General features: G+C 36.2%; 1 protein-coding gene across 1 annotated transcript in view; it reads right to left on the bottom strand.

Annotated features, from left to right (window-relative positions):
• METTL15 (methyltransferase 15, mitochondrial 12S rRNA N4-cytidine) overlaps nucleotides 1-25,034 on the bottom strand; it is a 65,644-nt gene that overhangs the window by 20,351 nt on the left and 20,259 nt on the right. The window contains exon 2 of the mRNA XM_010226637.2: nucleotides 17,149-17,285. Coding sequence (XP_010224939.2) covers nucleotides 17,149-17,285 — 137 coding nt within the window. The remainder of the gene's footprint in view (nucleotides 1-17,148; nucleotides 17,286-25,034) is intronic.

Genomic DNA, 25,034 nt, shown 5'->3' with positions numbered 1-25,034 from the left:
AAGAGTTAACCATAGCATACTCCCCAGAACTAACCACTTTTACAAACAAGCACTTCTTGGACCAAGTCTTACAGGCAGTATTTCACGAAGCCATGAAGAAATTGAAAAAAAATGCAGAGGAAAACATGCAGGAGTTAGGAAACATGACCCATAGAGAAACATTGAAAGTTTTGCTTTATTTTCTTTTTCTGGATAAAAAGCAGGTGCAATATACCGGTTTTATACCATCTACCCTCTTATCTTCCTATACCATTCCCAATCAACCATTTCCCAAGTATCATATCTAAAAAGTAGAGATTGCCAAAACCTTTTCAGTCTCTTTTCTCATTACTTCAATCTATCAGCAATCTGATATTTTGCATTGAAAACAATTCATCTTGAAACACAAAAATATCTGCTTCTGTCTGCATGTTATTGTCCGGGATGCAGAAGGCACAGGAAGAGAAGCTGATCCCCAGTGTGGCTACTTCTCCCTCAGCTCTCCCTGCTTTCGGATTCTAATTGCCAAAATGTCACAGACCACCTTAACTACAGCAACTGATATGTAACATTTTTGAGGAAAAACTCAGAGATAGATGTAGATAATTATGATAAAAGGGTTAGGGGAAACTCTGATAAGAAAAAAGAAACATGTAGCACCCCTTTTTTTTTTATGTGCTATTTAAATACTTGTTGTGAGTTAGCTACCTGGAAGTCAAAAGTCTTTTTCTTTCCCAGACACAAAAAAGTGGCTTAAGAACATTTTTTCCCAGCAGATCTTGATTTTCCAAAAATGGCAGGCAATGATATGGAACCTCCTGTAAATGAAAATGCCATTAAGGATGTCTTTAACGTAACCAAAGGAAAAAAGCAACTATTTCCCATTTCAAAGAAGAAATTAAACCTTCAACTCAAAGCTGAGCACAAATGTTACCAAAAGATAAAAAAAATAAAGCAGTTACTGGACAGTGCAGTAAGGTGGCTCATTTCCAGGAGATGCTGATCTCTGCAGAAGAGCAGTGCACGAAGGGAAGAGCATCTGTTGAGAAGTGTTTTTGCTGACCGATTTCATGCTGAAGGAGACAGACAGGTGTGAAACCACATCACTTGCCACGGCAACTGCCATAGATGCTACATATAACACTTGCAGAACGTCCAAGAAGTGAGACAGAAAAGCACAATCAGGGAAACGCTACAAGTTAAAAAAACCCACTCAGTATTGCCACCTGGAACAAGATATCCTGAGGACATCCTTCTGTAGACTCCTCTAAAGCTGCTTCTTGGCTATCCCTGACTTCTCCACAAATTTTAATTATCAGTGTTAAACGGTCAGGCAAAATTTAAATTCTCTTCTGTTGGCCTTTTCCCTGTCTTGTTACAAATTTATATCCTTTCCTTTAATTTCACCTCTGATTCACGTCAGTCCTTCTAAAAATGTCCTATATTTTCCTTCCTGGATACCAAACTCACTTGGCCTTCCAGTGCTTCCAAGACTCTGCATTTTCTTCAGACTGTGCACATACCTCCCGTCTTCAAGAGCTGGGGTTTTGTCCAGCATTTGCTACATTTTCAATTGCTTAAACATTGCGAAGATCCCTTCTCTTCGCCCCATTCCCACCGCTTCTCCAAGCAGTATCAATGCCAAACCACTTCTACTTGCTATGTATCATATTTTTCATGTTAAATGGACACAGAATGGGTGTTTACCACAAAGAACATCACTTTAAAGCATTACTTAAAGCAGCTTTTCCTGTTTTCTAGGAGAAAAAAGTATTTTCTTAGAACACTTGCCTGCCAATCTGAACACAATCCTGCCTTTCCCTCTTTTGTGCCTTTTTTGCTCATTAACCAACATACCACAGTAACCAAGGTACAACACAAACTGTTTCCTTCCACTAGATCAATAGAGATCAAATTAAATATATTCACACTCACTACAAACAGATTCTATCTCAGGTGACTTGAGATGACTGAAATTTGACAATTCTGCACAAATGAAGACCAGTTGAAGGTAATAATGCTTAGAACACAGGTTTTACAAGGCACAGTTGAGGTGAGAGGGCTGCCACACTGAACTAGAGGTGTGATTTGGTTCTTCACAAAAAGGTTGCTATTAGTTTCAATAACCTCATGTACTTGGGCTTCTGGAATTAATTGACATGTAAATTGTCAGCACTTGAGAAACGACAGGAGGAATATTTTCTTGTAATTTTTAAGTTGGACTAACATCAGAAAGTAATTAGAATGACCGCAGCTAGGTTTTAAAGCAGTTTATTTTTTCCAAGCTGCTACACGGTGAATTTGAGACGAAGATTTTTGTTCATCTTCATGGTCTTTAAGCTAGACTAATGTTAAAAAAATCTGTTCTAAAGCACTCACATCTGGAGTTAGGCATTTACACATACATAATGTATATTTTGCAGATGAACAAAATCGAGTTTAAAAAAAAAAAGATAATATTTGATACTTTTCAAGACTGAGCTCCTATTCTCTTGGCAAATAGGAATAGACTGCCAAAAGCCAAAGGATCTTTAGTCTGCAAGCACCAACATTCACGCAATATATTAGAACTGGCCTATTAAAATAAAGATTAGAGACTACAGATAAGTGTTAGTACAGGAAATACAAAAGCTGACAACATTTCTACTACGATCTAGGGAATATAGAATCATTAACAAAGGACAGGAAGTGAAAAATCTCCTGTAAAAGAGCGCTCTCTTCAACATAGGCTGAAAATGCACTAGCAAAGCAGCGTGTACAAACCGGTGATTCACCGGACTCGCAGACCGCCAGCTCCAGCTTCATGCACCAACACGCAGCACACGTGGGAGCCCCCAGGAGAAACACGCCAAAAGCGCTGCCGACAAAAGGTTTGACTGCTGCAGATGTTACATTTGTACACAGCAGCATTTCTCACCTCCAGCACAGCCAAAGACAGCAAACAAGCTGCAATACTCTGGAATCCTGCAACGCTCTTATTGTATTAAACACTGCATTTAGGCAAATGCTCCATAGCCCAGTATTGCTGAAATTTATGTTTGAGGAGGAGGCAGGGGTGGGGAATAGCAACAGAAAAGGAAATGAACATTTGCCTGAGAGAAGGGGATTTTTTGCCATCACTGCTTTTCCTTCCCTCTGTCTATATCCTCCTAAGGCCAAGCAAGAGGACAGGCTACCTGTGACTCAGCTGTAACTGCATTACTTTGAATAAAGGCTCAGGTGCTGCCTCCGCGCACACGGACACCGAGTGGGGCCAAGCGCACGTGGCGGGAACTCGGGGGGAAAGAGAAAACCCTATTTGAACACTATTGTTTTGGGGAAGCTATATTTAAGAGGAGTATAGAAAAGGCATCTCGCCTTATTTCTCTAACAAGCGAGAATCCTAATTGGCCAGAACCAGTCATAAAAATTTAACCATGTATCTGAAAACACGAGTGCCAAAGGGTAATGCATTGCTAATGGCTGCCAGTGGAATAAATAGCAGTTCTGACGTCAAAACTTTGTTACACTCCAGTAACTGGCTCACTTGGGGTTTCAGGTACAGCAAGTTACATGTCAGCTTTAAATAAAGTTACAAAAATAGAACGCATGGTGAACCATATTGTCACTATGCAACCCGAAACTGCATGATTTACGTCTAATAAGATGTTAACAAAGGTGATAGATAGTATAAAAATAGTATTTTCTGCCTCAATCTCCTCTTACTCCAGTCTGAGAGGTCAAAACAAGGCACATCTCTCTTCTGTTCTTCAAAGGCATGGCCAAAATCAGAGTAAGCAATTTCTAGATAAAATGATGTTTTTTAAACATTTATACTACCTTTACCCCAAAGTGAGTCCAGTAAAAGGCAAACTGTAAACCGAACTACATAATAGAGCTTTGATTCCTTCTTTAATAAACATTAAATAGCAAAAGGCTTTATCTTGCCTCTCAACTCCTGCTATGGAACAGCAAATGGAAAAAGCAACTATATAGCAAAATGCTCCCTTTTAAATTTAATTTTCTAAAACATACGCTCGCATGCCAGTGCGACCAACGGCTTAGACGTTCAATGACACAGCCACCAAGATGCTGGAGAAACATCTATGGGGCCGGCGTGGAGCTTAATACCCCAAACTTCCCTCTGGGTCCCACACAGATAGCCCAACTAGATCAAACAGTACCATTAAATCTGACCTTTTCCTTAATCCTTCCAAGTGTACAATCTTGCAAAAATACACCTCCATGTCAGAATATCAAAATATTTTCCATGTCAGAATCACCTAAAATCTCTAAAAGGCTTAATAAGCCCTTCTGTCATTTCCAAAAATGAGGTTACAATAAACATGTTATTTCACCCAAAGTGTTATCATCATTTGAATGAACACATCCAGTAGGTCTCATGCCTGGAGCTGGAACCTGCAGCAAGGCAGCAGTGGGAGATACAGCTACATGGAGAATTTGGAAGGTAGTTTGGACAGAATTTGTCACCTGTTCATGTAGTCACCAAAAAAAGAGTCACCTTTACTTAAGCAGTAACACATGTTCATCTCAAACAAATCATTTTTTTCTTCGAACTCCTTTCAAGTTCTCTTAGGAGAGCATGTTATTTCCATTTCATAGATCAGAATGTGAGCCAAGTAATTTAAATGTCTGTACCACACCTGGCACAAGTGTGTGTGTATGCATATAGATACATTAAAGAGAAATCATTCACAATCACAAAAGTTTCTCAAGATGCTGCTCCAAGAAAACATACAGGCAAAACTGGTCCAGTCTGTAGGTCCTGTGAAGCTTTCCCCTTTATTCCAGGTCTGTGATCAGACAATATTCCATTTACAGGAAAAGGTACTGTACGCTTCCTGACTTTCTACGCTAATGGGTGCTCTAGCCTACTTTGCTACTTTGATATTCAAAAGTATCAACAATATTTTGGTAATCAGTCTTTTATATACTTTAAGAAACTGATTTGTCAACTTAGTACATGTAATCATTTAAATACTAATTCAGATGATACTAAAAATAACAAACAGTGCTAACCATGTTAGCATTAACATCTGATCCTTTTAAAAACCATTAGAATATTTAGTGCAAAATGGAAAAAAATGCAACAAAAAATGTGCAAAAAGGAATCCTTACGTATTGATTAGCGCACGCACCCACAGTGTGGCCAAACAGAGCTTAGCACTTAGAGTTCAACAGGTTTTATTGCTGAAAGGTCTAATGCACTTCCAGTACTTGATTGTGAGTGGAAAAAAGCTACTGAAAAAAATGTCTGCAAGCACCTTTTAAATAGTAAATTGCACCCTATTTATGTATTACAAGCATGTTTTCCAGCTGGAAAGCAGCTTAATTTTTCCAGTAAATTTTTGCCTCCAGTAAGTAGCAGTGAGTGCCAAAAAGAAGAAAAAGAGCAAAATTCAACAAGAAACAACTGCCCTTTCAGAACACAATGAATTAGAGCAGACAAATTTCTTTTACAAAGATAGGACAGCTCTTAATCCTTTCAATAAAGATGACTTTACTTTCATATTCATTTCAATTACTGTGCACATAATAGCTTTTTAAAGTTCTTTTATTTTCTGACACTGCAGAACAACCATTACATTTTAAATGCACCCTTGTTCCGAACACAGGCCTAGTGTTTTCTTGCCTTATTTTCAATCAGCTGATGCACTTGTCTAGTCCAACTACAGGAAATTCAGCTCAAGATTGAACAAGTATTTCAACCATAGGTCTTCATGAGGGACAAACGCCTGGACATGTAGGAGGATCATCTAAGACTTGCAGAGGGGCATTAGCAAAAGAACACGCATTCGGTGCATTGACCATGTTCCCTCACTCATTCTTTTTCTTAGGGTTTTTTTTTGACATTTCTGCCATATTAGGAAGTGGCATGAAAGTTATATAGCTAGATCTGGAGATCTTCAAAACCCGCTTGGAGCAGTCCTGTGCCACATGCTCTAGGTGACCCTGTGTGCGCAGGGGGGCTGGACTAGGTGACCTCTAGAGGTCCCTTCCAACCCTAAGCATTCTGTGATTTGAAAAGGGGGGAAGTCATTATGAGTGACATTCCATATGCTTCATTCATTGAAAGGAAAATAAACAATTACTGTCTATGTGAGAAGACATGGACTCAGGAGTCACAAGCAGCAATGTCTATCAACTCTCCCAACTTTCCCAGACTACTTGCCTATAGGAGCCAAAGAACATGTAGAACTCGGTCAAGGCAAAGGTTTATAATGCAAAATAAAAGTTTATCTTAAAACACCAGGTAAGCATATAATGAGACTATAACAAAAACAAGTAGAACAAGTTGACTGAACACCAGCACACCCAAGCTACAAGACGGCCCTCCAAGCTGCTCCACTTCAGCCTAAGCTTAAATAAAGGGCTCAGGCAACCAGGCTACGTTCCGTTCAGTAAATGACTAGAAGAAATTGATTTTAATATATTAAATTAGAAAATACTCCCATTGAAGTTTACTTCAATATATTAAATTAGAAAACATTCCTATTGGTGCATGCAGGAAGTTAAAATCCTGCAGACAATTTCCAGACAAACCATAGAGACAAACCATGGCTTAAGAAAGGAACAGAAACCTCAGGACAGAAGTCTCCAGCAGAAGCAGGGTGAGCCGTTAAACCCCGTTAAACAAACCCCTTTTAACTATTCAGCTTTTTCACCTAGCATTTAAAAAAAGCATAGCTGCATTTTACTAAATATTCATTTAACACAAAAACAAATCAACTTCCCAGAAATGTGCAAATTGAAACGTACTTATGACTTAAAAAAATATATAAAATGATCATAATACACAGTGATCTTGCATCAGCTTTGGAATGTAAACTGCTCATAGTTTAAATCCTAACTATAACAAGTAAACTTTAATAGCCATTTCCAAATTATTTAGTACTCAGTACAACACGCAGCACAAACAACATACATATTCTGCTTAAGTCACAGGAGCCATTCTGGAAAGATATATTTCAGTCAGAGGAGACTTAACTGCTGTACATTCAACTTCTTCCCTTGCAACTACAAATGAAGCCCAAACACGCTAAATGAATAAGTCACGCAACAAATGTACAACTTTCAAAAGACCTATAAAAGCATTCAGAATGAGGATACAGTTTTCCAGATGAAAGCATGATCAAGTCAGAGCTGCTTTAGAAGTAATGAGAGTTAACATTTTAACTGTGAGAAAAGCGTTCAGTGTTTAGTTCCAGAATATTAACACAGACTGACATCATTATAAGCATCTGCCGAGAAAGAGAAAATATCCCAATACTTTGCAGCTGCTGTGGATCCAGGGGCAAATGCCTCTTTATAGGCCCCTTAAGCTTCCAAGTCACCTATTCTGCAGCCATGCTTTCATCAGAAAACACCTGAGCAGTAGAGAAGCCTACAGAAGCATCTAAAAATGGTACAGCAACTGCAAAAAAATACGTTTATAATCCAGTTATATATCACTGAAATCTGTGTGTGTGTGGGGGGGGGGGTGGGGGGGGGGGGGAATGGAGAAAAGGAGAATTTGCCCAAGTTTTGCTTGGAAAGCAGAAGAATTGCCTACATGCTAGGTAAGCAGTACGCCTCCTGAGGCTGATTAAAAAAATGAAAATATAACCAAACATTTAAAATGCTATATCCCTTCAGAAGCCTCCCATCTTCATTAGTAAGCAGTTTATAAAAAAAAAAAACTAATGTATTTGCAAGGATCTTGAGGCTTAAAGGAAACACACCAAGAACAGTGCAAGGAACATACTCTTCAGACTGAAGCCTTCAGCATGGTCACTGAAATGGCCGCTTTTACTGCTCATCTAGGTTTGCAATATTGGAAGATATGCTGCCTTTCTGCTAAAACAGCAGAGGGATAAAAAAGTTGGAAAAAAAATAAAATCACTTATTAAGACTGTTATTCAACTGAGTAAATGTTTTGAGCAAAAGTCATACAACATCATTTAGTATTGAGTAATCCCTACACTGAATATTAGGAGGGAAGTTTAGATTCTACTTACAGCTGCAAGAGAGAAATTATTTGAATTGGTTCTTTGTACTCCTTGCAATAAAACAATTTATAGTATCAAATTAAACAAGTAAATAAAATACTTATTTTGACTTCTATAATTTTTTGTTGCTTTGTTCATCAGCATCAATTGCACTAGAGGCTCCTGCTGCTTGTTGTCCTGGTCGATTTTAAGCCCTTAGGTGACTTGTTAGCAAATGATTTGGAAATAAGGAGTGACGCAAAAAGCTGCGTAAATCCTTATTAATCGTTAACCCCCTCTACCTTCGAGCCACCTGCAGTATCTTTTAAAGTTGATTACAGGCAGAAAGACGTCACAAAACTAAAACACTGAGAACATTCTGATTCTAGTTAAAGGGTGCACATTTTTTTCATAAAAAAAAACCTCTATTCAGGTAGCCATTCAAACTTAAAATATTCAACGAGTTTGACTACGGCACTTGTCAGAAACATGCTAAACAGGGTGTGACTGAGCATTGCATCAGGGAAGAACAAACTAAAATATATATATATTTTCATTATGGAATGAAAACACCAGCTTTTGAGAACTATCATTCTCAGCCTACACATATTGACTTGAGGTATACTCTAGACTAATCAAACTTACAAGCAAAATGAAAATCCACAGCGGTCTAAATTAAGGCAAACACCCAATCCTGCTGACCTGTTCAGATAACTCTGAGCCTATCTGGTGCTGTAGGGAGGACCTGCACTCCTGGCAATGATAACACTTAGCGTGTGCCGTTATTCACAAGCAAAAGCTACCCCAGGTATCCTCTACCAAAGACCTGAAAGGGAAGGTACTAATACTACAACACAGGAGAATCAAGCCAGATGGTCAAATGTAGCAGCTGGACCTACCTAAGGCTTTGGCATTAGATGACATATCTGAAAGTGCTGAAGGAGCTGCCTGATGTCATGGTGGAGCTGCCAAATACCAGGAAAAGGCAAAAGCCATGAGCAGCATCCAGGAATAAAGGCTGACAGACCCAGTCTCCTTCAACACTGGGAAAATAATGGAGCAAGCCCTCACTGAAGCCATCCCTGGCACATAAGACAAGGATGAGGAGAGACAGCATGGATTAATTGAAGGAAAATTATGTCTGACCAATCCAGTTCCTAAGACAAATTAGTTCTTTGGATAACAGATAAACAGTGGTTTTAATTTATTTTGATCCTAATGAAGACTATACTACCCTATATAGCCCTATAGTTTACAGCAAACCTCAAAAGCATAAATTGGATACAACAGTCAAAGGCAGGATTTAAAGGATACCAGAGCATAGGACATGATATGTACCATAATTCTATTGCATGTTGATCTTTTGCTGAGAAGCTTGTAATGGTTAATGACAACTTTCCAGGTCAGCACCCAAAGACATAGAAGACTGAGAAGCTTCTAACTTCTCTTGATCAAATTAAGAGTGCTCAGGAAGTAATATTAATACTACAGCTTACTTCTGCTGGCAAGACATGTCAGGCAATATTTCTTATAAATCTGTGCAAATCAAGTTAAGGTCATTTACTAGTCAACAGCAGTCTCAAATATTTGCACCACTCACTGGTGCCAAGGCCACAGGTAACTTCCATTCCAAGTTATGTTGCACAGCAAGGTCTTCAACAGAAATTCTCTGGAGTCTTCCCATGCCATCTTCACTGCTCAGCTGCTGTGTTTTTCAAGTATCGAAATACAAACCACCACCAACTGTCTGATTTTACTTTCAGTCCTCTGAATATTCTGTACTACGCTTGGCATGGCTGAGTCACACTGTCCAAAATCAAATTAAAATGCAAATGATATTTATTATAATGACAAGAAAAATAGAATTATACAGCCAAGCTCAAAATAATTCATTTTTATGGTCTATGTCAATTGTAATGCATGAACCTAATGTATCTAGCAGTAAAAATAACAGCATTAGTAGTGTAATGTCTCAGTGAATACTCATCTGAACTCCAAATAACTTTTCCATGTATGTAAACAAGTACAGGTCAGTACTGGTGTAAAAACATGCATTGCCAGATACTTTCATTCAACGAAATTCTGTTTTGCCATTTCTTTATTCCATTTAAAGAAATAAAAGCATGGATCAGAAAAAAAAAAACAACTTTGTTTATAGTTACCTAAGCAACCTGTTTAACTTTTCAGCAGTCTTTCCATAGTAAATGATAAATCCTTTTTTGTCCAGAATTGCTATCACCTGGTTCACAAAAAAATTCTACTCCTGAAAATTAGAATCTACACATTCCTGAAATAAGCGTTTCACTTTTTTTGTTTGATGCAAAAGTAAGTACCAGAGTTTAAGTCCTTTAGTTTTGCCTCTCTTATTGCAAAAGTGAACGAGGGTTGGCTATTTATTGAGCATCTGACAAATACCAAGCTAAAGTACTAACTGCTGCTGAGAAGTATGAAGGAACCATCTTCTCAATAGGAGAAAGATCTGTAGCTTGACTGCTGGGACTGGCAGAGACACAGAAGCTCAAGTCAGAACCTATGGCCTTTTCCTTCCTTCCTGATCTCTCGTTAAGCTACACAGAACTATCCCCAGAAATAATCTGCATGTATGAGCTAAAACACTGAACATCAAAGATGTTCTTGAGCATTTCTATACCACACCGGTAATTAAAATGAAAAACTACTGATGCATCTGAAACTTCTGCTGGTTTACATAATAGTTAATATTCATATACAGTATATTATAAACAACTGTTCATATACATTATATATATGCAATGTCCTTAAAGATAAATTTAGCATCTGAATTTTTGTACCTGAAAAAAATTCATACCTCTCATACTCAGCTCTGTATCCCTGACCAACACAGAAGTTTTTTTTTTTTTTTTTTTTAAATCCTTATTTCAAAAATCGGTAACACCTCTTAGACAACTTAGTTTAACAAGTCATATCATCCTTCATGAACAGTTACTTGTTATATCATCCTTTTAGCTCTAGCACGATCTAGAACACACTAAGTATGAAAAGGAATAATGGGAGTGGGGAAACGAAGCACAAAAGCAGATCCTCTGCCTATACATTTTGGATGATGATGATACACTGCAAGAACTCTGGGGAGATGACAACATTATGCATCTCTCAATTTTAATTCATGCTCCATAAATAAGGCAAACCAATAAAAAGCACTATCATATTTGATTATGTCTCTGTGGACACCCTCAAAATACTACTGCATGCTAGGGCACAAACTAAAATTTGTTATCTAATGCAACAGCACTACAGTACAGTAAGATCAGAAAGCAAACATATTTCAGGATTCTATTATGCCTCGGCAATACTCAAAAATACCCACCTGTATCAGACAACAACCTCCACTCTAGCTGGTTGCACTGACCTTGCTTTAAGCAGATTGGACTAGATGACTTCTCAAAACCCATTCAAATCTGAATCAATTTACAATTTATTTTATTGTGTTATAAATTGCCTAAACCACTGAATCAATAAATACCATTATTTACAAAACTCTAATTTCCATTTAGTATTGAAATATAAGTGACTCTAACAGCAACAGGAAGAAGAAAATATAAAAATAAAGCAGTTCAGTGTTTCAGGCCTAACGTCTCTGTTTCAGGCCAACATTTCCAAGACTTTCCTATTAATAGGAAGATGCTTCTCTCAAGACTACTGGAGTCATTTCTTTTTCCCCCTAAATCTGATTCATTTGACTGGAAATAACATCGCCTGGTGCTGGTACATGAGATATTATATATGAAAACAGATACAAAAAATAAATCCAGGACACCACATCAAAAACCATTTTTGGTAAATTTAACTGACAGATAATTTACCAAGATGAAAGAGATAAAATACATGCAGTATAAAAGGGAGTAACAGAAACTAGTAAATAGAATGAGTCTGGATACACTGAACAGTATTTAGTCATTCCCCAAGTGTTTATGGTGTTAAGTAAAGGCTTCAGTGGGAATGTCAACATAATTTTACATGTGTTGAAACTAGCTATTGTATATACATATAGAGGCAGCATTTGGGCACAGCTATATTCTTAAAAGATACCTTACTCCTCCTTTGAGCTATAAACAGTGCAAATGAGGACTTCTTTTCTAAATAACAATATGTCTAAATAAATCATGTAAAGTTTAAACTCAGCTACTAATGCTGCAGATGGCCTGTAGCCATCCTACTTGAACACACGAGCTAGTCAGATCTCAAGTTAACAACAGTCAGATCAGGACAGTATTTGGTTGCAACTGAGGCATAAAAAATTAGAGCTCTGAAATGATTTAGATTTCTTTATGTTGTAAATGCAGCAGACAAACTTCTCCATGTCATTCAGCATTAAAATTCTGTTTTGACACAGTGGTAAAAAGAATTTTGTGCTGGAGAAGTAGGAGATGATGATGCCACATGCAAATTATCCTTAACACTTTACCATTGAACTTAAAATGCTCTGCTCCAGCCTTCCTGACACCCATGTCAGTGTTTCAGTCCATTGAGAACGCACTCCCCTACCCACATTGACTAGGTAAGGTGGGTCAAAGCTGCCTTCTGACTTCCCATGCACAGAACAGCTAACAGCAACTGCCATTGAGACCAGCAGAGGCACCAGCAGTTTAGGACTCACCTCACAGCAAATATCCGCACACACACACACACACACGCAAACACAGTCTAGGATCCCACTCAGTTGTTCCCATATGGACATCATCACAACTTACTTTCATATCCATTACCACTCTATAAGGTACCTCCTCTAGAAACTTCCACAAGGTTTCTTCTAATGTTTCTTCTTGGTTTCTTTTCTCCCATGATGTTTCTCCATGATGTCTGGAAAACTTTTCCAGTTTACCTATCCGGTCCTACACAGTGATATGCTTTATAGGGGCTCAGGAAACAACCATAATTCAATGACCATTTCCTGTGAAGCGTTCCTTTTTGCTTCATATAAACGAAATATATTTGTTTGGTTCAACACACACACACAGATTCAATATAGGCATTCACTGGTTCATGCCATGATTTATTCTCCCTGTGTGACAAACTCTGTAATGCATCCCTTTTCCCAAATACGTAAAAATCCATTTAAAAAAGACCAATTATACCGTAATAATGCACTGCTCTGTGACTAAATTAATGCATACCTTTACTTCCTAAATTAAAAACTACAGTACAAACTCCCAAGGAGAGTAATTTTTCCTGTTTGTTGAAAAACAATAGAAGTGGGGATGCTCTCAGGATAGTACTAGGAACTAGATAGTACTGTATTATGTTGAGCTGTTGAGTTTTCCTGATAACTATGATTAATAGTAACCATAGTTTGCTTATTAACTATAAAACAAATTATTTCTATTTGTAGGAGATCCTCCAACTTTTTTTTTTTTTTAAACAGGGAACTATCAACAGTAGATAGATGGATTATTTTGGTTGAGAATTAACAAACAGTGCCTTTTCTCTCAACTGCCAGTGGTGCATGATGTGATACAAAGCCTATACTTACTCCATGCTTCACTTGCTCTATATAAAAAAGCAGATTTTTTCAGACGTAAACTTTTAAGCACATGTTTTGTACTACGTGCTTTTGAACTTTATTTTATAACTTTTCACTTCTGTGTCTCAACATGTATAACGAGTTGATGGTAGCTCAGGACAGTGGTGTGGATACATAAGCATCCGAAGCAGTATTGTATATATTTAGGCACAAATAAATTATCTTTAATATTCAAATTGTTACATGTTTTAGAAACTATTTGTATTCAGGAAAATTAGAAATTATTCTAAGAGATTAATTAAATATAGGGTCTTGATAAAGAGGAACCAGCATTTCTTTCCATTATCTTCTGATTCAGCCAGGAAATAACCAACAAAATAACAAACTGGTCTTAACTGCATATTAGTCACTGCATTTCAGCACCTTGATCTTAATCCTCAATAAACTTGGTTTCAAAATTCCTTAGCAGCAATGCATTCCTGTTAACTGCATATGACTTCAATTGCAATTCAGAGTATTACCACAGGAATGTCAGGCAAATTTAAAAAAATCCAGTAACATTTAGTGCTGCTAGTTAACATGGTTAAGAATTTGCTATTCAGCATAGAAGCAGGAAATGCACATATGTGTTTTTTATTTTTTTAAGACTTGGAACATACTATTTGAGACAGATGCTGAAATACATGGAGAATCCTTTAGAAAGATTTCAAGTTACAGAGAGGTTTTTTTTTTTTTTTAAGCATATAGTCAAAGCATCATTACCATGACATACACATGCCTTGATTACAACAGGCTGCAAAGGTACCTTTCAAGCCCACAGTCAAAAGTTAAATAATCACCTGGAATATAATGAAAGCATCGATATATTGCATACTCAGCTACAATTCACAAGCACTTAGGATGGGTTTAACATAGAGGAAAACAAACCTTTTTTTTCTTAAGACCTAATATATGCAATTTTTCCCCAGATGGTTCTAGTTTTTTTCCCCTAAACTTACAACCCTGAATAAAAAACCCAGAAACCTTAAAATTACTTCAGAATTACAGCAAAATATATTGCAGTTCAATTAAGTGAGGAATTTAATACTATTGTTCCCTACTTCTGAGGCATAATTTCTTATTAGGTGCAGAGAATTACAAAGAACATGCTGTCTTTTCTGCGTGGGCTTTGCGTAGGTTTCTCATATTGAAAAGCTTGCAATGATATTGGTTAATTGCTAGATTTCAGCCACCTTTCTAACCTCTCTCTTTCAGTGGGTGTGAAAAGGTTTACTTGTAATATATATTGCTACTGACAGAATTTTATCTTGTTCTCCTGGATTCTCAGCAGCAATTCCCAAGTTAGAGGCTTCCCCAGAAAGCACGTCAAAGGATTCCCACCCACACACTGAATATCTAACAGCCCTGACCCATTTTCTCCTTATTAAAGCAGCACTACATATTTAAAAATAATAAACAGAGAAGCTAAATGAATGCAAGAATTGCAGGGGGGACTATCTTTTTTTTTTTTTTTTTTTTTTAATTTTATGTCTGACAACACCACTACCAGGAAGCTAAGATGCACTTAAACTACAAACATCGAACACGTTTTCCCCTCAGTGTTCTCATTCAGTGACTTACTGCTCCAGCTGTCTTTTGGCTAAGTACAGTTGAGACTGCATTTATTACTCTGAACACAGAAAAACATCTCCTAATTTAGCCATACTCACCTCTTCCACACATATCTTAGCACATACTTCTGCAACTTGAGCTTTAATAATCTCACAGCTCACTGACATAAAATACAGGATGTATGAACAAGAAAACAAACAAGAAAAGCACCCCAGTGGGTAACAGTTGAAATTATATGATTTTACTAAGATTTGCGTTGCTTATCCAGAACAATAGCAATTAATATACTTAAATCTTGCAGTGCCATTTGTAGTAGCCTGTTCCCTCATAAAATCTTTAAGATCCAACATAGCCAGTATACTGAAATATTGGAGCATTCTTATTTAAGTGGTTAAGAGATGCAATGTTTTAAGTGGAAACAAAACTGCAACAGAAAATTCAACATGCACATGACCTGCAATTTTCCCATTGCATTCAAAATCTCACAAATATAAAATGAATCTCCAGTTTTACTGCTTTAGGTTGCATAAAAGCATTTCCCCCGTCCCCTGTGCTATCAACTCCAGAGTGAAGCAAAGTACTTTGGTAATTCTTGTAAAATGTCTTCATCTATCTTGAAAATAAACTTCCCCTTCACATCACATGTGTGCATAGGATGCTCTGTGGCTAAATATATTGAGTTAGAGAATTGCTGATCATTGTATTACGCTTGGCAAATGTTTTTCAAAACTTTTGGACACATTTATTTCCATCTGGACTGCCTGTTTTTAATCTGTGGCTGCAGATAGAACAGTAGACTATGACAGCAAAATCTGTACAAATGCATTTGCAGGTTCAGTTTGAAAGAAAATGAACTTACCTTAACACATTCTCCACAGTGTTCTGTCATAAAGAAAATTATCCTGTAATGGCTAAGTAGTATTTGAGAGAAGAATTCCATGAATTTATACATCCACACTGCATCTCACTTGCATCCACAAAGAAGTGAAAATTTAAAGATGTATATTTAAGCGATTTTATGTAAAAGTAGGAAAATTACAGAATGAGCTATGCTTTCTTCTCACAAGCTTAAATTTTTCCCACTGGGCCTCTGACCAGGCACAGGAGTGCCTTTGCTCCCAGAAAAGACAAGTAACACCTTCTGCATTGCTTTGACTACTGCTCTTTTAAAACCCATTTCCTTTCTATTTACGGCAATGTCTTTATACTACATGTCCCTAGTATTGAGAACACTGAAAAAGGCAGATTAAGCATGATACTAAATACCTTCTTCCTCCACCTTTCCCTGAACTCCTTAAGTGTTACCTTTTCCATAGTATTTCATTTGGTGTTTATACACTTTTACTTCCTGATCAAGCACAAAAAGCATTTACTCAAATCTATACATTGAACATTAATGCATGGATGTATATACACCCTGATTACACTGCTTCTTGAATAAAATATATGAACCTTTGTATAACTAGCATTGTATAACTATACCTTTGCATAAGTAACAAAAAATGTATTTAGCAGCTTTTCATTTAGTGAATTAAGCACTTCATACAACAAGGAGGCTGACAGATGTGCTAAACAGCCTTAACACAAAGAGAGAGGCTTGTTTAAATAATAAGTAGCTCATGAAGCCAGAGGCACAAGATTTAGCAAACAATACTGTATTACAATAAATTGTTTGCTTTTTAAAATAAAGTTTTCAGAATGAGTCATTTTAATTACTTCATTAAGTGTATCGTTCCATCTTTTTTGTGAAATATTTGTTAGCAAAATCATGACATATGTGCTTTTGTGCAACTCCGTTTACAGAACAATCTCAAGTTAAAAAGAACACAAATTCTTTTAAAAAATAAACTTAAAATATCAAATTGAAACATACACAAAATTAGTGGAGTACAAAACATGTATTTAACTCCAAAAATCTCCTAAAAGCTTGCATGCAATTATTCCAGTTGAATAGTATTTCTTATTGCTTACAATAAGAGATTAAAAACTATAGAAGTATGTACAAACTATAAAAATATGTTGAATTGGATATGCAATAGCAGAGTATTAAACTCATCTCAAACATATTTAAGACAGCAGAACACTACTTACGGGTAAGATTCTGAGAGCTGCTGAGCTATTTGATAAGCCGTGGGGTCCCTGTCTAGTGCATATATTGTAATGTCACCGGCTTTCTGTAGCAGAGCTGTAGTGTGACCACCAGCTCCAAAGGTCATGTCAAGGAAACACTGTTGAACAAAAATGACAACACCATTACCATTTAATAGAGCAGAAATCAACTATGCGTCAATTTAAACTTTATTTAATCGATCTCTCTTGTATGCTGGAAGAGGAAGGACCATTAAATATAAACATGGTTTTGGAAATACTTTCATATTTTACACACAACTGCAATCAGTTATAACCCCCCAAATTAACATATCTCACCTACCCTTCCAGTTCCCCAACAGGACAACCATTTCCACAGCATCATATTTTTCCTCCACTTCATGTTCTTAATTTAGAGGAAGTCTAGGTTCCTCTACAACGGGAAAATAAAGCTAATTTTCTATTCCTTGCATAGGATTAATGCACTCAGAAAAGCTGGTCATGGCAACCTCAAGCATCATGCAATGCTGTTCTATTTTGCGCTGACTTGAAATGTGAGAAACAAATGTGAGAAATAAGAATACCTCATGGAAAAACTAATCTCTTTAATCAATACAAACAGCTACTGTTTTCTTTTAAAAATAAAACCAGCAAAAGCAAACAGTGTTGTTTGACATCTTAGCTAGACACCATTACACAGAGACAAGCTGCCAGCATTGCAATAGCACCTAAAGGCTCTCGTTGAGAATTCAGGGAAGCATTTGCAGTAAACACACTTGCTTACAAAAATATATTGCCCTTTCTGCAAAAACCATAAAGCAACAGGAGACAACTATAACACGATCTTCAGTTGGTTAGCAATACATAAAGGAACAGTCGAGAGCATTTTAGCATTCACTAGGTTTGCTAGGATACCAAACTAAGTTGAGGACATTTTGGTATAACTTCTTAAGGCAAATGAAGACCTCCCACGGACAGTCTCCAAACAGTGCATACATACATGCCGAACCCATAAGCAAGCCTTAAGAGTCTGGCTATTCCACTCAAAAACAAAGTTTTAAGCATAGAGTCTAACAACTTTCACCATCTTGAGGAAAAAAGTTATTTGATAATTTCCACACATATTTGGGAACACTAAACTGACTTAAAAATAATCAGTATACTACAGCGATTTGTAATACCCGTTTTATTTATTCCATTCATCTTTCATGACGGAAATAGAAGGAAGATGCTTCATTTTTCTTTCACTTTCTCTCTTGCCTAGTAGTTTTTAATCAAATAAAATTAAATGACGCTTTATCCTCATGGTCCCATAAAGACCGGAAAAAGATTATTACATGAGTTCTTCCTACAGTGACTCACAGTTCCCCTGTTAAGTTATGATAGCCCCATCAGGCTTCCCCTGGGGAATTTTATAATCTGTTTATGACTGTACATTTTGGAAACCATTTGGCTCTTTCATGACATACACATAGCAACAAACAAATCTCTACAGCTCCCATTTTACAGCTAGCTCCAGTACATTTTATTTTTCTAAGAGTTCACTGAAAAGATATCTTCTAATGAAGGCCTTTTAAAAACTTGATCTTACTACCAAAGTCGTCAAATATAATTCTCCTTACCACTACAGTCCACACAACATTTACACTGGCATACCAGGTAGCTTTTGCAATTCTTCTTTGTTTTATTGCATATCAAGATGAATAGAGTATAAACTTGAAACAAACTCAAAACTCCAAAAACTTTCTCAAACAATTTTCGACTGCATGTAACTCATTTTTCTTTAACCCCAACACTGGTTAGCCATTTAAACAAAACAAACACATACAACCCAACATACACAAACATATGGTGTCTGAGGACAGGAAGAGAATGTTGTAGTGTTCCCCCTTTTGAAATCGCATCCTATAGATAAATTTCAGGATAAATGTCAAGATCTTTTGATTCTGTTTTTTGTTGTTGTTTTTAGTTGTTTTTAACATAAAAAATATATGGAAACCATAGAATTAATATCCTACTGTTGGGAAAAGACATATTTGGAGGATTAAAGAGAAGTTATTTATTGATCAGAAGAGCTAGTCTGCAAAAATTAACAAGCATGTGAAGAACATCATGTAAAAATTTATTCAGTTTTCATTAAAAAATTCCCATTAAGCAAAATAATTCTTAGCTGTTGTGAAATGAATAACTGCTCAACTTCAGCCTCTGAGGAGCTAGTCCAACATAGGCGGGTGCAAGAAATGACAAAATAGACCCGTAACAACTGTACATATATTTCACATGCTACTGTCTGAAAGTAAAGAATAGCACTCAGTGAAGCTAAACTTATTCATTAGCGGCCACTTTTAGTTGTGGGACTTATCCAACAAATGCAAAGAACAAAGGCGGTAATTAAGAAAGCTTTAATATCAAATAGAAGGGTAGAACAATCTTGGAAAGTCATCCTAATACAACAAACATTAAATATGATCTCTATAAATACAGGACCAACTCTACTTGCGTATTTCCGTATGCAAGCAATTGTATACTGTTGGCTCTAATGTAGTTTAAGAGGAAAATACTGGTCACCATATAATCCAAAAGAAGGGATTTTTTTTTTTTTCTCCTTAATTATGAAGTCAACACAGGCTCTCTCCAATCTTGGCTGCATTCTTTGAAAGTGATACTGGGCCTATCACTTGAACTTTGGGAAAGCACTTCTCAGTTCTTGTTTGAGGAAATCAAAGAGAAAGATACTGTACATTTCTTCTCTATGAATGCACTCATAGGGACTTTCTGCAAAGCTTCATTTAGGTATATAAAAATAAACGTTGCTTTGTAGCTGTATTGTTATAAATGGGCATGACCAGCTTGCATAATTTTTCTTTTACTATAGTAGCTCTATATGTGTACTTTGAAGTAGTAAATAATAGCTGGTACGGCTAACCAAGGGAATAATGCCAGGCCGTTATGCTTGCATAACATATTCATTTTGACAGCAAACGTCCCTCTTTCCACTTTTTACAGGTTTAAAGCAGACACTGCAGAAAATATGAAAATACTGATCTATTTGAAACCAACTTAGCAGAGCAAAATAAAAGAACAATTATCCAATGTCAAACCTAACCTATCCACCTACCGCATTTGTCAGAATTAGCGAAAATGCTTGATACCCACTGCCTGAAGAAAGAAAAATGTAATGAAGAAAGACTTTCACAGAACTGAGATATCAAACATCAAAAATACACTTTGGCATATTGCTATACTGGAAATCCTATCAAAAACAAATACACAAGCAGAAATGGTAATTTGATAAGGACAATGACATATTTGTATGGTACTACAGCCCCTGCTTACTAGCGTGTTCAATACCTATCAAGATCAGGTCATATTTTCTCTCTTAGCTTTTCCCAAGCTTTCTTAGTGGGAGGACAAGCCAGCAACTAGCACAATACCACAGTTTCTATGTTTGCAATGAACTTGAGCACTCTCTTGTAAATACAAAGTAACACAACTACTATCCTTGTGTTTTGAACTTGTGTGAGGCTTATTAATGCTAACAAACATTTATTATTGTATTTCCAGGCACCATTGGTAGGTGTATAGGAAACACCACACACCCAGGAATAGGAAAGTTTTATCATAGAAAGTTGTACCACTAAGAAAATGATCAACACCTTGCACGACATTTTATTCCTGTTCATCCTACTACTATTACTGACAAGTCATTCGCTCTAAACTGTTAATACTTGTTGTCTAAATTTCCATGTGATTCACAACAGAAGTTGTTCACTGTCGCAACACAACTTGCTTTCTACTTCATTCTTCAAATATCAACTCAAAGTGCATTAAACAAATATATTTGTAGTATTTGTCATATATGTGAAAGGAGAGTAACAACTTGAGTCAAAGTATGAGGCAGGGGAGAGAAAAGCAAAATAGCTAATCTGCTAAGTATACTTTTATTACCACCCTTTTTTTTCCACAGCTAATCATAGATATATTAAAAAAACTAGTTCTTCACATAAAACAGAGACTACTGTTTGGGCACACATTTAAAGACCACAAAGCAGAAAGAAGGTTCTGTCAGTTTTGTCATCTTTTTTTCTTGTCCCCAAAGCTCAAGTCCACTAGCTAAAAATTGAAAATTTCTGCTGAGTACTAGCCTTCACTAATATTACACTTTCAATACCTACACTTTCAATAAATACAGAAAAAAATGCCAAAATATAAATCTAAATGTGATGCTAAAATGAAAAAATAATATATCCCTTCAAAGTAGGGATTCTGCTAATCCAAAAAAATGCTACAGAACTTACATATACTAGAGAAGAGAATGGTACAAACCCAGGGGAACCCTGCAAATCCTATTCCAACCAAAGAGCAGGACAGTGAACATGCAAGATTCTGCGTGGGCTTCTGTCAGGACCCGGTGGCCGACATCACTTCAACAAGGATTTCTCACAGATAAGGACAGCTCACACTGCATCCAAGTTCTATCTATATAGAAGGGTAACAGAAAAGTTAAGTAACAGAAAAGTTAATATTGATATCCACGGAGAATGAATGGAAGACTGGGGGTAAAAAAGTTCTCCACTGGTTCAGACAGGAATATGGCAGAGCTAAGGCAAACACACACACACAAATGTGTAATGGCAGGAAGAACTAACACTAACAAAGTTACACAGCATTGTAACAGTTTAAAGAACTTAACCTTAAAATTTTTGTTACTGTCTTTCTTTTCAGACTCGCTTATTTGTTCTCATCAGCTATTACTTACAGCTCATCCTACTGAAAATCATTTTCCGCATTTCAATAAAAAATAAAACTTCAGTGCATGACAGGAATGGCATTCATCTCAAAATACAACTGATCAATAGTACAGAAGATGGGAGGAAACAACCCTTGGTGCTTTTGAAACTGTGATACTTACTGGAATTAAGTTACAGGCACTTAAGCCTTTCTACCAGGTATTCAGATAATTTATGATGTAACAAAATATCATGACTTGTGAATGACTTAGATTTTTTTCCTTTGTTCAAGTCTACTTCATCCAAATCATACATGAGAATATTATACATCGTCGAAAAATAACAATTTAAAATTAAGGCACTTGAACATGTCCATAAAGACAACTAACCAAGTAGGTAAAGAAGAGAGACTTCACAAAATACAATATCTACCCTAATTGAAATAAATTTTCCACTTACAATATGCAGCAATGCATTTTAATTTCAGGAATATAACAGTATTATGAATAGCTTTCTATTATCAGACACGCTCCTCATTTTTAAGCATAATTTATGCAATATAGACATGCAATATGTGTACACATACACAGAGCAAAACTTTACAGTTGAATCACTTTATACCAGATACAGTAATAAAATTAACCTTTTAAGGCAGTTGAGAATTACACTATTTAATTTTGTTTTGTTTTAAAACTATTAATAAAAGCTAAAGTTAACCTTACTCTCCCCAACAGCAAATTAAACCCTGTGTTATGTGTATGCATATACACACAAATATCTATATGTGCATGTATATATGGACGTATATAAGAATGCTTACGTATGCACTATTTTTTTTACATGCACATACCAAGTATAACAGAAAATTAAAATTAAACTCAAAAGTAACACTTTTTTTCTAGTATATTTTCTGAGCAACTCAGTCTAGAAAATGAGAGTAAGACCCAGTATGCTAAATTTAAATAACTTAAAACATTGTAAAAGTACAACTTCAGAAGAGAACACAGAAGGAATCACAAATCTCTTTACATATTTTATTTTAGACACTATTTTGTGGCATTTATTACTTACAAGCCTAAACAAATGTTGATGGCCAAGATGTGCAAATAAAAGAAGTTCAGTTCAAAGTTCAGAAGTTCAAAGATCTGACAATATTACCATTTTGAAAAGATTTATATAAGGATAAAATGATAAATCATTTTAAAATTTCACATGTTCAGACAACAAAAAAGCTGGAAGCTGCCCAGTCATATGCAGGCTAAGTCACTTACACCACGTCAGTCACACAGAACAACCCAAAATGGTGGTGTTGACTTTGGAACATCTTGTTATGGTAACAAACAATCTATTTAAAAGAGGCTAATGGAAGCAGGATCACTTTTCGTCTGAAAGACATATGGAGTCCTTTTCCTGTCAGCCCAAGTTCACGTCTGGACTCAACTTACAGCTCTGTTTAGAGCAATATGCTTAAAAACGTAGTGTTTAGAGCTGTCCTATCAGTAGATAATAATGGTTGTCTTGCAATGCACATAAATCATCATTAATAACAGTCCTTCTGTTAAACATGCTAACACACGCTCAATTAGGTTTTAGTGTGCTACAGTAATTTTATTAAAAGACATAATTGTTACACGGTGCTCTCTAGAAAAATGTCTTATTGAAAAATATTTATTTTTCCTAATCCTATTTGGCTGAAATAAAAGAATGAGTTTATTAATCACAGACAGGCTACCAACTCAACTTCATTATGAATGAAGCTGTTGAACAGTATAATTCTCAGCTTCAGTAGATAAAATTCTACTCTTCATTAAATTAATTTCTCCTACTGGCATCATTTCATAAAATATTTTGCACTGACTAGGATTTTAGGCAAAGGATATTTTAAAAATATGTATGCACTTTAAATACACACTATTTTTCAATAAACAGCATAATCTCTCACCTTTATTTTAAAACCCTTAACATAACTCATTAACATTTTGCTGAGTAGTAGCTCAGCAAATTCTCTACCCCCTCCCTCTGACCATTCTTCTCTCTTCAAAACTCATATTTGAGCTTATTAAAAACAAATGTTGGAAGTTTAATACTTAACTTCACGTGAGGGTGAATGTTTTAAACTGTATAAGCAGGTACCCAAACTAACATGGCATTTGTGATGCAGCATATCTTAAGTTTAGCCCCAGACAGAAACATTAGGTTTCCCATGAGGTGTATCATGGAAGTTTCATTTCATAAGAGGAAAAATAAACATAATATTCCATATGCCCCCAGAAGCAAATCCACAAAAAAAAATATAGGTCTAAGAATCTAAGAGTGCAGAGACAGACTTAAACACCCTGAAAAATGTTATCATGAATTAGAAGTCTTTATCATAATGCATATTCAGAAAAGATGACATTGTTGTCCTACCAACTTGAGCCCTTCATTTTCTAATTCCTGGTTCAAGTGTGTATAAGTTATAAATTTTCTTTAGGGTTATTTTGTTTTCAAACACCCCCTGTCCCATAGAAGAATTTGCCATAGGATTAACACAATTAATTCTGCTCTCCAGAATGGTGAGGCTCAGCTGAATTGCAAATGAATCTCATATTCCATACTCTAGAGCTGGTCTTTTCTCTTTAAATAAAAGAAATTTGTCACATATTCAGGCTATGCATCACATTTCTTAATCAACAGGCACCTTCAAAACAACATCAACCTCCAGCTCAGCTAAGCCCATTATTTATCCTTTGTCTCAAACACTCGAGTGCTAAGAATTTGTGGAGTTGGGACATGTTCAATTAAACATGACATACTATCAGCCCTCATGTTCAGTGAACTAAAATAGTATTCCAGTTCCAGGATCGGTATTTCTTTGAAAAGGTCATGCCTACAGACTATTTGCTTCCTGCTCAGGATAGGAGCAATTCACCACTACACTAGAATAGGATACAGCTCACAGGAAGTCTGTAATTAAGATGCTTTTTTTCTTGTTGCTTTTAGCAAGTTGGGTACAAAGTAGAATAGATCAGAAGTTTCTAAGTTGGTCATTAGCACTCTGCACATCCTGCTGACAAAGAAAAGTGTTACTTGGATAAATTTAAAAACCATATATGAATCAAAGTAGTAATATTTTGTCTTTCTTGCAGATTTAGGACTTCTTAAGGCTCTAGTCATACA

Source organism: Tinamus guttatus, unplaced genomic scaffold (genome assembly GCF_059628265.1).
Source record: "Tinamus guttatus ecotype Peru unplaced genomic scaffold, ASM5962826v1 Tinamus_guttatus_pri_ptg000240l, whole genome shotgun sequence".
NCBI lineage: Eukaryota > Metazoa > Chordata > Aves > Tinamiformes > Tinamidae > Tinamus > Tinamus guttatus.
The sequence above is the reverse complement of the archived record's forward strand: the minus strand, read 5'-3'. Positions and strand labels throughout refer to the sequence as shown.